Source organism: Otolemur garnettii, unplaced genomic scaffold (assembly GCF_000181295.1).
Source record: "Otolemur garnettii isolate 467f Iridium unplaced genomic scaffold, OtoGar3 scaffold00475, whole genome shotgun sequence".
Taxonomy (NCBI): domain Eukaryota; kingdom Metazoa; phylum Chordata; class Mammalia; order Primates; family Galagidae; genus Otolemur; species Otolemur garnettii.
The window spans coordinates 1-14483 of NW_003852870.1; the positions used below are offsets into that span (position 1 = coordinate 1).

General features: G+C 37.3%; 1 protein-coding gene across 1 annotated transcript; it reads right to left on the bottom strand.

Moving 5' to 3' along the window:
* Positions 1-184: 184 nt before the first annotated feature.
* On the bottom strand, positions 185-3247 carry LOC100966760 (39S ribosomal protein S30, mitochondrial-like). Its single transcript, XM_003803722.2, has 3 exons — positions 2665-3247; positions 1187-1332; positions 185-405 (listed from the first exon to the last, which is right to left on the bottom strand). The coding sequence occupies exons 1-3, from the start codon at positions 3245-3247 to the stop codon at positions 208-210; spliced, it is 927 nt and encodes a 308-aa protein (XP_003803770.2). The 3' UTR covers positions 185-207.
* Positions 3248-14483: the final 11236 nt, after the last annotated feature.

Consider the following 14483-nt stretch of genomic DNA (forward strand, 5'->3'; position numbering starts at 1 on the left):
ATTGATACTTGTTTTTCCTAAACTTTTTGACTTTTGAAAAAACACAAACTACTTTTTTTATATAGTAAATTAACAAATTTTAATGTTGTAACTGTTTTTTAAATGTAAATACTACTATTTCAATAGAAGTAAAATTTCAAATAGTGAGCTGAAAGAATACTTTCAAATTTTCATGCATGTTCCAATAATTTGAGATTATAAATTGTATCACGTGTGGACTATCTGAAACTTAGTGCTCCAAATTTGCATAGGACACTCTGACCATATTTCTGGGATGATACTTCGAAAGAGAAACTTACCAATAAATATGCTGTTTTCATATTGCCGTCTGAATAACGGAAGTGTGTCTGGTTTACATTTCATAACAGGGATTTCTATAGGAATAGAATAATCCAATGGCACAAACTTAAAGAAAAAGAAAAGACATACTAAATACACAGAGACATTAGTATTTTACTCACACTCTTGTTATATTTAAAAATCTTAAGATGAAGTGTTTACACACAAAATGATTTAATAATTATTAACATCTAATGATGGGCCAAATCCAGCCACACACCTATTTTTACACACAAGGTTTTACTGAAAACAGAATATACACATTCATTTATATATGGGTATGGCATGACTGCTTTTAACACTGGAAGAGCAGAATTGAATAGTTGCAATGAAAACTTAGAGCCTACACAGCCTAAAATATTAACTTTTTTCAGACCTTAATAAAAAAAGCATGGAAATGCCTGACACAGAGGCAAGAGACAATATTGAAAATACTTGCTTTTCTTCAAAAGAGCTACAAATACGCAAAATGACCCAGCTCATAGTGCAAAAATTCCTTGACTTATGTGACTAGCTAGTGTACTCTATGCTAAATTACAATAAACTATTGTGTCAGCATTTTTAATTAAGAGAATGAAAATTTTTAACTAAGAAAGAAAAGATCTGTCTGGCCCTACAAAATAATAGTTTTAACTTGTTACTCTTAAAATAAATCTTTGATCTTTGTGGAACACACCATAAGCAGATTAAAAAACTAGACACGATTTTCAGATGAGATGTCTGCCAAGGAAGCTTAAAGGGCAGGAGACCCACTCAAAACATTTTATCCTAGTAAATCTACCACCTCATTTTCCTATGACATTTCCTACATAAAATGTCAATAGATACATATGCAATAAATCCTTACCTCTGGCAGTTGCTTGGATATGCGAATCTGGTTGTGTGGTTTATCATTTATCTGGTATCGCAAAGCATCCACTCGACCTTTTCTGTGACCACGAGGAATAATTTCTTCACCACGCAACCAGTAGAAGTTAACTGGGCGTTTATAATCTAGCAAAAGATATTCAAGATGTTCTCATCTGATCATCTGGATAAACTTTGTTATGGTTAGAACACTAGAGAATACTAACTTAGCAATAGTAACTTAAGAATGATATAGCTAATTTAAAAATATATAAAAAATTACTCTAAGATAGCCTGGGTTATAACTTAAACAGAATACTCAAACATGTTTTATTTTTTCTGCCATCATTACAATGAACACTGTAACCAAAGAGGTTCCTCAATTAAAGTAATAAAAACAGCACTAACAGGGATACCACTCACAAGAAACAAAAACAGTTTAACAAGAGTAAGAACTGTTTTATGAACTACCAATTCAACCTTCGCAATAACTCTAAAAGAGAAATAAAAGGAACCTGGGTCTTGACAAAGCTTTGTCTGCTAAGCCACCACTGAGTAAAAGTCCCTGATGCTCCCCTCAAGACCACACTCCCCTTTCAAATGAAAATGGGAATTAACAAGGCTCACCTCTAGTCATAACATTAATTCAGTAAATACTAAGATGTCAACTGGGTGGTAGATAAAAATCAACACGCCAGAAAACACTGACTTTTAAAGTTGTCTATATGTGATTATTTTCCTTGCCTGTACTGTAGGGTTAAACAGAAGATGCTGATTGTACACTGGGAACTCACAACAGCGGGGTTTGAAACTTGACCACCATCCTCCACCTACTAGCGATAGGGCCTTAGACTACATTTAATGTTTCCGTGCTTCAGCTTTTTTTTTTTTCCACTTACAAAACAATGCTACCTACTGTAAATGGTTACTGTGAGCTTTAACTGACACATAAACATTTAGACAAGAGCCTGGGAATAAAGTGAATAAATAATAGGCATTTTAGTTAACATGTAATTTAATCTTCACAATTCTGTGACGAAAATATATTACTGTAATTCTCATCTTGAAAATGTGAAAAATTAAGCTAAACGAGATTAACTAATTTACATACAGTCACACAGCTTTTAGATGGGAGAGCCGCTAGAAAACTCGAGTCTGTCCTACCTACCAAGTGCCCTTTCTCTTAACTACCACCACTCTTCCATTCGGCTGCACACTCACAAAGTCGAGTCAAGGACTGGAATCCTGGAAGCTCAGGCCACCAGTCTGGACTCGAACAGCTAATAAATAGGTGGCAACACGTCAGGAGAACCCAGTCGCCAGATTCCCAATGTAGTGACCGCTAACTACACCACATCGCCCCCAGCTAGCAACAAAGGGACTAGAAAAAACGAACGAAGCAGAAAGAAATAGTGAGAAAATCTGTGACAGAACGACCCAGTACAACGCCCATGTCCCCCGAGAGAGGCCCAAGCTTACCAAGGGCGGCGGTGGCTAGGGCCGGATTGTGCGGGCTGAGCAAATCCCGGAGGGTTGCCACCAGCTGGTCTAGAAAGGGCGAAAGGATAGTGTCATGCTTCTGGTGGCGGAACACGCGCTGCTTGCGCCGCAGATAGAAGTGCTCCTGCAGAAGACAATCACAGGCGGCCGCACGCAGCGCCGGAAGGTCCAGCTCCGGCACCGGCTCGGGCTCCGCGGGCGGCGGCGGCAGACCCGACACGAACACGGTCTTGGTGAAGCCCTGGTACCAGCGGTCGGCGTTCAGGGAGAAGGTCTGCGGGTGAACCACGTACTTTATGAACTGCTTCTTGGTGAGGATTCGCATCTTCTCGTCCGCCGACTCTGCCGCGTGCACAACCGCCTGCCAGCGCCGTATCCGCTGTAGCCGTGCAGCCTTGCTGTCGGCTCTCAGGGAGGCCACAATAGGAGGGTACTGCGCGACTGGGGTGGCGGCGACATCTAGGCCGGTCGTTTCTGGAACCGTGGCTGCGGCCTCAGCCGCGGTGTGTAAGGAAAGCCCAGGAGAACGGAGAACATGTCGTGAGCACCTGGCGGTCGCCATTTTTACCTTCGGTTCCGGGACCAGAGGTCAACTTCAACGATTGTCCCGGAGCTTTGCTGTAGCGACCAATCAGAAAGCGGAATCTGAGCCAACCTTAGGGAGGCCGATTCTCATTGGGTATGGGATACGTTGCATCATTAATTTCTTAACCAGTCAGCTTGCTTTTCCAATCGCTGTCTGGAGCGTTTGTAGTTGAAAGGAAGAAGTTGTGTCCTAGAGGGTTTTCCGCGGGTCCTCCTTGGGGAAGATGACGCCACCTAGGTTGCTTTTAAAACCAGGCAACCTTTTTGCCAGCAACCATTAAGGAACATTCTGCACGAAAACCGCAAGCCCTTGGCCAAAATTCTCTTAAGTTATCAAGTTTTAATTGATAGACTAATCTTACAGGATAAACAGTAAGACAGCTTCTGATTTCATTTGTGTATCCTACACCACTGCTTTTTGTTGCAGTTCTAGCCATACAGTATGAATGTCTTACCACAACAAATCAGTAAGCAAGGAGATGGTTGTGTTAATCAGTTAGATATACAATTATGTATAACAAGTAAGCAAGGAAATGGTTATGTTAATCAGTTTGATATACAATTTCCACACTGTATACCAAATCAGCACATTGTACCTCATAAATGCATTAATGTACACAGTTATGATTTAATAAAGACTTAAGAAAATACAATCGTAGCAAGTTTTTCATTGTAAATGATTATTTTAAAAATTATGCAAGTGTCACTCATGTGACTCCACTACTAATTTTTGGGAGAATAAATCCATATATTTGCCTGTGCTAATATATAGAGATTTTATTGATCTAAATTATTTTTTAAAGGAGAGAACTGGAATAACATTGATTAGATTTACTGTAATAACTTTTGAGGTTATTGAAAACCAAACCTCTTTTTACCAAAAAGGACTTATGTGTACTTTTAAATTTGAACTGGTGATAAAATTTAACTGCAAAATTGCAAGTTTATTAAACTGACCTTTAAAAATACTTCAATTCCATTAATGATATCTTCTGTGAGAAGTTTCTAGAAGAATCTCAAATATCCTTTCCACATTAGTAATAAAATGAGGACATGGAAGACTTGAGATATTTAAACCTATGTTCAGTATTTAAAGGGAAAAAGTGGCTAGGCACAGTGGCATGCCTGTAATCAAGCACTTTGGGAGATCAAGACATATGCCAGTAATCCCAGCTACTTGTCATGCTGAGGCAGGAGGATTACTTGAACCCAGGAGTTTGAGGTTGCAGTGAGCTATGATGATACTACTGTACTCTAGCCCAGGAGACCTTATTTCAAAAAAATAAAAATGACATGCTTGATGTTATCTGAATTGAAGTGACATTTTCAATGTTTTTGTGCAGATACATAATAAATGTGCTTTTAGAGAATGCATCATAGAAATCCTAGGTCAATAGCTATAGAAATTCTCACACTATTCCTGCATAGATATTAGGATGAGACTCAGAGCTAAAAACCATAGAAACCAGTTAACACTAAAAGATAATTCTGTCAAAAAGGGCCTGACAGAAGGGCCTGACATCATTCTTTTGATGAGTGAATCTAAATAATTCCCATTTATTCAATATTTACTGGTATCAACATTATGAATGAAGGATGGAGGCTGTGGGAAGGGGAAAATATACTTAATGAAGGATAAAGCAGGCCAGAGGGGAGGAGGGGTAAGGTCAGCAATGAACAAAATAGCATACTAATGAGAAAGGACAAAGTGAGAATCTTGGAAAGGCTTTCTTTTTTAGCATAATCCAGAGATTTTTTTTGTATTACTTACAGGGAAACATACATGTGGCTAAAGTTATGTAGTGTAGGAAGGGCCAACATTGGACCTGGAACTTAGACTGCCTACCTCTTAGGCAGTTTTATTTAATGAATTGTATTGGATGCTTTTTATGTGTTAGGCAGTGCCTTAAGTACTTAGGATACTTAGTGAGCCAAATGGACAGAAACTGGTACAGGGAAATGGACAGTAAAATATAATCATAATAAATAAATTATATGATGTGTTAGAAGGGGATAAGAGCTACAGGGGGGAAAAGAACAGAACAAGTGAAAATCATCAATATAGTCTGACGGGAGGTGTCCTTTGCAATTTGAAGTGTATGCTCAGAGCAATATTCATTGAAAAGATAATAATTGAGCAAAAGCTTGAAGGACGTGAGGAGTGAACTAGACTGATATTAGGGGAAAGAATTGCAGCAAAAAGAACAGCTACTGCAGAGCCTGAACTGGAAGCATGCTTCACGGGTTCAAGAATTAGGGAGAAGACCCGGGTGGTTGAATGAAATGATGGGGGAAAGTAGTAGCAAATGGGACTAGAAAAGAAAAGAGCCAGAATGTAAAGCCTCCTGAAAGTAATTGCTAGGATTGTTAGTACTCTTGGCTATTACTCTGGAAGGAGTGGGGAGCCACCAGAGGGTTCTACTCAGAAGATCATCACAGCATAGCTTAGATATTTTAATAGAATTTCTCTGTGTATTAGCCAGCTTGGGCTGCCATTACCAAATATCATAAACTGGGTGGATCAAACAACTATGTAGTTTTCTCGTGGTTCTGGAAGCTAAAAGTCCAGGATGCCAGTATGGACAGTATCTGGTAAAGATTTCCTTCCTTGCTTGCAAACAGCCACCTTCTCTCTGTGTCCTCACACAGCTGAGAAAAAACAGCTCTCCTGATAAATCTCATCTTACAAGGACACTAAATCTATCAGATCAGAGCCCTACTCTTCTAACCTCATGTAAAATTAATTACTTCTGTGAAGCTCTATGTCAGTCACCTTGGGGGTTAGGGTGTCAACACATGAATTTGGGAGAACACATTTCATTCAGTTCATTGCACTAATTTGTAAATAAAGATTGTGAAGGTTCACAATCTGGATACAGGGAAACTTGTTAGAAGATAATTTGACATATTTTAAAGAAGAAATCATTGTGAATTGAAGAGATCACAGCAGTGGAGATGATGGGAAGTAGGTATGAGAAAAAGATGATTCAAAAAAGACTCCAAAATGTAGGACCTGATGAGAGGATAAAGACTGAGGACAAGTGACGGGTTAAATTTTCCTTACTCTCTCATTCTTTCTGTGGGAGAGAGAGGATGAAGGGAATGGGTGAAATTTGGAGAAATGAATAGGAGAATTTGTGGAACATGTATACCTGTGTTTATATATGTTTTTGTAGTTGATATTCCCACAGAAGAAAATTAATATTAAGATCATCCCTATTAAGGTTTCCATTGACCTTGAACCAATCAAGCCCTGGCATTCTCCACTGGTGCTTTCGACCTGCTCTACATCATTCATTCAGCAAATATTAAGTGGCTGCTCTTTACCAATACTGTTCTAGATGCAGAAGACAATGAATAAAATACAGTGAATAAAAGCCTCCATGGCGCCTACATGCTTAGTATATAATCTTATCTAACCAAATATGTGAAACACACATATTCTATATTGGATGGTGATCAAAGGCTTGAAAAAAAAATCAGGAAAGGAGACTGAATTGTATTGGATATAGGGGTTGAGTGTAGTCATTTCAAAAGACTGATTAGTAAAGGCCTTCCTGAGAAGGTGGCTTTTGAATAACCTGAAGGAGATAAGGGACAGAACTATGCAGATATTTGAGAATGGTGCAGGGTTCCAACCTGGGAAAAAGGCCTGAACTTCCTCCAGTATATCTGAAAAGAGTGATGAGCACATGATCACCAATATCTTACTCAGGTAAGAGAAGGGTAATATTTATAATCATGAGGGGTTGGTTTTTTTTTTTTTTTGGATATTTATCTTGATCACTCCTCATTGGGCATCAGAAAGTTCTGTTAATGTTTGGATGAGAACAAAGCTACTCAGTCAATTGTAGTTGTGACCAGGGCTGCTCATTTCTCAAATTGAGGGTGTGAGATGGAAATGGAGACAATTTCTTACCTAGAGATGGGGATAGGAGTTGCAGCCTGTCCTCCATGGGTTTTGTTTCCTTCCCTTGTACTTCCTACCTAAGGCGTGGCTCTTGCCTGGTTGTGTAGATAAGAAATGTACATAAAACTGAACATAACAAAGTGTTACTAGGGTAGAAAGGTGAGTTTTCTTGTTCATTTTATTTTTAAAGAATGTCTGAGGTTGATTTATAATTAATAGGAGGGAAGTTTGTCTACATTATACCAGGCACTGCATCAAATATTTTATATCTCCTGCATTCTTCACCAAAATCTCATAATCACCATCCAAAGTATTATAAATTTTACCCTCCCTCTTTTTTTATGAAGTCATAAAAGTTTCTCACCAACAGTTGAAGAGTAACTAAAGTAACTTGAAAAGGAAGAATAAAGTGGAAAGAGCAGTCTACATGGTTTCAAAACTTCAGACAGAACCACAGTAATCAGTGGGAAAAGACAGCCTTTTCAACAAGCAGTCTGGGGCAATCAGACATCTGTTGGCCAAATAAATAAATAAATAAACGTTGACGTATTTTTTATGCCTCTGGGGAAAGTTGACTCAAAATGGATCACAGACTTAAATGCAAACATAAAATTATTATTCAAAAATAAGAGAAAACTCTGCAAGATCTAGGAGTCGGCAAAGGGTTCTTGAAATTGATAGCAAAAGCATGATTCACAAAAGTAAAAATTGATAAGTTGGACAGCAGAAAAATAAAACTTTGGCTCTGAAAATGACTCTGTTAAGAGGAAGAAAAAGACAAGAAGAATAGGAGAAAACAATCATAAATTGAATATCTTAAAATTCACTAGTATAAAATATATAAAGAAACACTCTCAAAAACCAGTAGTAAACAAACAATCCAATTTGAAAATGCACAAAAGACATGAACATCAAATAGAATATGCACATGGCAAATAAGCACATAAAAAGATGCCCACTATCATTAACCTCGAAGGAAATGTAAATTAACACCAACATGAGTTTTTACTCCTATAAGAATGGCTGAAATTAAAAAATATATATATAGTGACAATACCAAATACAGAAGAGAATTAAGAGAAATCGGATCACTCCATACATTGCCGGTGGCAATGTAAAATGACATAGGCACTTTGAAAAAGTTTGGCATTTTATTAAAAAAAGGAAGTCATCAAATGATTAGCAACTGCACCCTTGGTGTATTTATACCAAAGAAATGAAAATTTACTTTCAAACAGAAACCTATGCATGATACAGCCTTATTAGCACCAAAAATTGGGAATGGGGGATGGTGAACAGATGTCTTTGAACATGTGAATGATTAAATGACCTATGATACAACCATCAAACACTCTCATCAATGAAAAATAATTATTGGCATATGTAACAATTCATCCAGTATATCTGGATAAATCTCCAGAGCATTACACTGATTTAAAACAAAGCCAATCTCAAAAGGTTGTATATGATATGATTTTATGTATGTGAAATTCTTGAGGTGATCAAATTACAGAATTAGAGGACAGGTTAGTGGTTGGCAGAGATCACAGAGTCAAAGGGATGGAGAGGAAAGTAGCAGTGGCTGTAAGAGAGCAACAGAGGGGATCTCACAGTGATGGAAGTGTCATCTACCTTGACTGTATCAATGTCAATATTCTAGTGGTGTTATTTTATTATAGTTTTATGAGATGTTGCCATCAGGAAACCAGGTAAAGGGTGGAGGGGATTTGGCTGTGTTGTTTGCTACAACAGTATGTGAATCTATTATTATCTTAAAATGACATTTGAACTAAAAAAAAAAAAAAGAAAGAAAATGAGATGGAGCTTGTGGACTTAGGAAGAAGCTGTTGTTACGTGCTCTGGGTTAAGTAGGCTTCAGTGGTTCTGCATCTGCAGCCATCACGATCCCAGTGATTCTTCACATCGGGGCATTCTTTGTGGTTTCTTGTATGGTTGTGCCTGAGCATTTTATTAATATACTGAAATACACTTTATTTTATTAAGTTACTGTCCTTTTGCTTCTCCATTTTATGACAGTGGACTGTCACATAGGGATATATTTTTTAATTTGTGAATATATGTAGGTTATCTGTAAATTTTAAGTGTTAAAACTATAAACTATTGTTACAAAAGGAGGCCTTGGACTTCATAGGATTGTGAGCTTTTAATGCAGATAGTTTACATGTATAGTTAGATAGTGGAAAAAAATAAAAAATGAATATTATCTTTCCACATTTTCAACATGTAACAACTTGCATCCATCCATGGAAGTATGTTCTTTGTCTTTCTTAAACTACTCTCTGTACTGACTTGAAAGTTCAGTGCACTCACCTGAGATCCAGCCTATCTCTGCCACTTTTATTTTCTTGTTTAATAGACGGAATTAATAATACCCACTTTACAAGTTTGATGTGGGGATTTAATGAGAGGGCATGTAGGGGAAATAGTGCCCTCATCCCTATACTCAAATGTTTTTACTGAAGCTTGTTTTCTCCATACCTTGACCTTTAGCATAAGCTTGTTTTCTGCCTAAAGAGACCTGGAGAGTCGCGAGAATGGTATGAGAGTTGTATACATGCAGGAAGCCAGAAAACTGGTCTCTGAGAGAGAAAGAGTTTGTGATGTTTGACAATACCAGGTGGAAAGGTCATGGTAAAGATTCTCTAAGGTCATAAAGATTCCCAAAGGTCACTTGATGGCAGAGGCAAGGACTTGCGTAAGGTCTGTGGTTTTGAAAGAACAAGCTGGTGACATATTATCTGCTATTTCCCACATCCCTCCTTACTGCTGTCTGATGCCCTCCTTTCACTATTGTTTGATAAGTAATTTTCAAAATTATTAACTTTATAGTAATAAATACAGACCCGAGGTTGGCTCAGTAGGACTCCGTCAGAGCTCCTCAGTCCTCTACGCATGGAATCTGACCCACAGGTTGAGATCCGCTGTTCTAGAGTCTTATCTTCCTTTTTCCTTTACCCCAAATTTCAGCACTATCTCAGACCTGGCTAACTCAACACTAATCATGTTGCGGCAACCTACACTGACCACTGCTTTTTTAAGCTGAGTTTTCATAATTTTAAAGCTTAATTTTCTCGCTTTATACTCATTTATCATTTTAAGCAATTTTAAATTAATTTAAAAATGTTTAAATTAAAATCGCTTAATTGTAACTAAATGACATTATTACAATAGTAAATAAAGCTGGTATAAATAGGTTTGAGAAGAAATTGATGAGCGCATCTGCACTGTGGAAGCCAAGGTACTTTGTGTTTTCGCTACATGACGCTGTTGGGGCTCAGACCACAACACTCAAGAAAATCACTACAAGAGATTGGACTATGCTCCCCAAATTTGCCTCTTTCTCACGTTGATTATTCTGGGCTGGGTATTTTGAGAAACTGCAGACACAGGAGTAACTGAAAAGTTTCCTTTTTGTAAGCAAAATTTTCGTCTATAAAGGAGGAGGGTAGGGTCTCTCTCTTCTAGGAAGACAGAGATCAGTCAATGGAGAAATAAAGACATAAATCTAGACAACATATCTTGCCTTTGTGTTTTTCTTGTCCATCTCTCCAAAACCGAGTTTCCCCCACACTCTTTGTTGTTGTTGTTGTTTCAGCAAATGATGATGCTCTGTAAGCCTGAAGTTTAAACTCTTTCTTTGAGATCTACTCTAGGACTTTACTCATTTCTTCAGGTTTTATATATAAATCAGATACATTTGTTACAATAAACTTGTTTCTATCCTGTTAATCTGTCTTTTGTTACAAAGCGTTCCAGTTAACTGTGAAGAGTAAAGAACGTTAGTTTTTCTCTCCCCTACTGCTGAGTAAGATTTATGGAATAATGGACAATGCAACTTAATTTGACAGTAATGTTAAGTCGAGATTTTTGAAACATTCTTTATGTTTCGCTAATTCAGGAAAGGAGGCAAAAAACATAAGCAAGAAAAAATGAGTCAACATTGTGAAGTATTGGTTAAGAGCATGAACTCTGGAGTCAAGTTACTTAGGTTATATTACTAGCTCCACCACTTAAATAAGTTGTGTGACTTGGGTGGCACCTGTGGCTCAAAGGAGTGGGTGCTGTCCCCATATACTGGAGGTGGCGGGTTGAAACCTGACCCCAGTCAAAAACTGCAAAAAAAAAAAAAAAAAAAAGTTGTGAAGTTGTATGACTTTTGAGAAGTTACTTAGCCTCTAAGCCTCAACTTTCTTATCTGGAAAATGGGTATTTATATTACCTGTCTTGATTTCTCATGGGTCATTGTAAGATAAAATTCAAAGAAAAATGTTATTTAAGTACTGTTTTTATTAAAATTATTACTTAAGGAAGATCAAGCAAGAAGAAGTACATTATTACAACTAGAAACTAATTTGTTCTTATGATATGTAAATTTCATTTTTTGAAAATATCCAGTACAGAAACATGTCAAGTTTATTTTGTATCAGCACCCATTTTAATACCCATTTCTTTTTTTGAGTACGTCTTATCAAGTGAATGCTAAAAAAAGTCCCCAACTGCCAGAGCATCTTATTTTTGGATGACTCTGTTCATTCATTTATATTATCACCAAAGATTTATTTAATATTTAATATATGTTAAATATTAAACATAGGAATTAGTAAGTATGATTTATCTCTCTCCTGTGGTCTTTAAAACCTAACTGTGAAGATCATTTCAAAAAGAAATACTTTGCACACAGTGTAACAGGTGCTGTATTAAGAATATGTACAATGTAGTGTATAAAGTAGTTTTTCATTATACTGAATCAAAGTTGATATTTCTATCTCTTCTCATTTGTTCAGTTTTGATTCCTTGAAAGAACATAGATTGATTGTGGCAGAAGATTATAGAACCCAGTGACCACCCTCTTATTCACTTCTTCCTGTCTAGAATATCCTGTGTTAGGCACTTACCCTCCAATGAACACTGGAAAGGTGACACTTCATCATTCTATGAAGTAGATCATGATCAAGCTGAACTAGTTGTAATTAGAGCTATTTCCCAGTGATGGTTCATAAATGGGCATATGACTCAATCCTAGTTAACAAAGGCTAAAGGGGGAATTTGGGAGGGACTGCTGAAAGACTTTTCTCTTTAAAAGAAGTCTCTATAAAAGAAGACACTCCATATTCTTCAACAGTTATGGTCTCTCCATGTATTGATTTGGCCATGTACAATGATAAGAGGAGACACCAAAGAAATGTTAAGGATGACAAAATGGAAAGATGGCCCTGGCTCCTTAGTGACATTTTCATGCTGCTGAATTAAACAACTGAGCAACAGACAGTGAACTCGCCAAGACTGGGGTGTTCAGACTGTTCATTCCAAAAAAAGGCAGGGGTCCAGAAGCTCCTGGGAGATACAGAATCCCTTGAAATACCATGCTTGATGAGAGTATCTTTGCTTACCTGAGGCTTTGGGCCATCTGTTATCAGCTTGACCTCTGGAAAGACTAGAGAGTAAGGTCAGTCAAGAAGACACTCCATGTCTGTGTGACAGACCCCTAATAAAATCCTTGGAAACCGGTGCTCAGGAGAGGTTCTCTGGTTGGCAATGCTTTGTATGCATTTTCACGTGTCTTTGCTGGGAGAATTAAGCATTGTCCATACAGCTCCCAAGGAGAGGAAACCTGGACTCCTGCCCCTGTTTTCTCCAGAACACCACCCAGCGTGCCTTTTTCTATTACTGATATTAATCTGCGTCATTTTATGGAAGTAAGCTATGGCATGAATATAACCATGTTTATGAGTTCCATGAGTCCTTCTAGAAAATCACCAAACCTAAAGGTGTTCTTGGGAACCCCCTCAAATGTGACCACTCTATAAACACCCCTCTCCACAGTACTTACTATCTGAATTAGAGGTGGGACCGGGGGAGACTTGCAGCTATTTCAAACTGCCAATTCACACTGAGTTTCTAGGAACTACCTCTAGTCAGTCTTCTTATACGACCAAGCTATAGCTTTTCTGTATAGTCAAAAGTGTTAAAACTCAAATGTATCTCATTTGCTGCCATTGTATCCAAATCAGACAATTCTATATTTTCAAGATCTTTTTTAAGTCTAACTATATTAACCAGCATTTTGTTATTTTTCCTTTCTCAATATTTGTGAACGTGCATGAAATGCCGTCATTCCTGATCAGGTCTTTGTACCTTTCACGTAATGTAAAGTAGGCGTCTTGTCTGTGTGTTCACAGCTATCTCCTCAGGGCTACAAGAATACACATTTTTGTAATAAATGAATAAGAAGAGATTTGATCTCTAGGTAGATTATTTTTAAACACATACAATACCCTAGGAATAATATTATAATTACTATTAAACAATTATAGGAGATTTAGTTTATCTATTATATTATCTACAACTAGCAAGAGAAAAAACCTTGGAACAGAATTTATTTAAGACTTCTTTTGGTGTTTCTGAGATAAAAAGAGGGAAGCCTTTCGAAGCATGAACAAGAGCTCATGGAGGTTAGAGGATATAGGAAGAACTCCTGACTTTCAGTGACCACATGAGTATTTTGAGCAGCTGAACAGAGAAGGGGAGAGAAGGGTAACCAGGTCCTGCACACTGAGCCATGAGCAAGATCAATGTCTTACTTGCCTCCCGTGCAAAACAGGAGGTAATTTAAAATCTTAATAATAAACATAAAAAAATTTAATGAAATATTTTTTAAAATCACAAGTGATCCCTAAAATCCACAGTGAAAAAAGTGAAGACAGGATCAGTAGAAATACTGATCCACTCACAATCCATAAGTGAACACCCAAGAGACCATGATAATGCCTTAACTACAAAGCTGTTCAGTGTCCCCACATGCTATTTTCTCTATCCACACACAGTTTCTGCTCCTTGCTCCCCAATAAAGACTTTTTAGGGGGTTGCCAATGAATCTGAGTATAATCTTTTGAATATAGGAACTGTTTTCAATATAACTTAGGTATCCCACTAAACTGATTATACTCCAAACACCAGGCTGCATATTTTCCTATTTTTCTGGCACTGAAATATAAGCAGATCTGCAATATAAATTATTGAAATTCAAACATGTATTTTAAATGTTCTTTCAGCTTACATAGCACAGTATCCATTAACTCACGCACATGGCAGTGATCTGTTATATTTAGACCATATGGCTGCATTTGATAAATCCAGTGTCTTTGGCAAGTGAAGTCACCTCAGTTTTATGGAAACTTATCTGCAGTGTGACATAGGTGAAAAACAATCATTTTCCTCCCATTATTCATTGCATTTCCTTCAAATTTAGATCAATGTAAGTTGGCCTAAAAGTTAATTTTTT

Excerpts from the sequence above, each read along its gene's own strand:
- LOC100966760 (XM_003803722.2), bottom strand. The coding sequence starts at position 3,247 with ATGGCGACCGCCAGGTGCTCACGACATGTTCTCCGTTCTCCTGGGCTT. Across the intron at positions 1,333-2,664 it reads CCTAGCCACCGCCGCCCTTG|ATTATAAACGCCCAGTTAAC; the intron begins GTAAGCTTGGGC and ends ATCTTTTGCTAG. Across the intron at positions 406-1,186 it reads TATCCAAGCAACTGCCAGAG|TTTGTGCCATTGGATTATTC; the intron begins GTAAGGATTTAT and ends TTTTTCTTTAAG.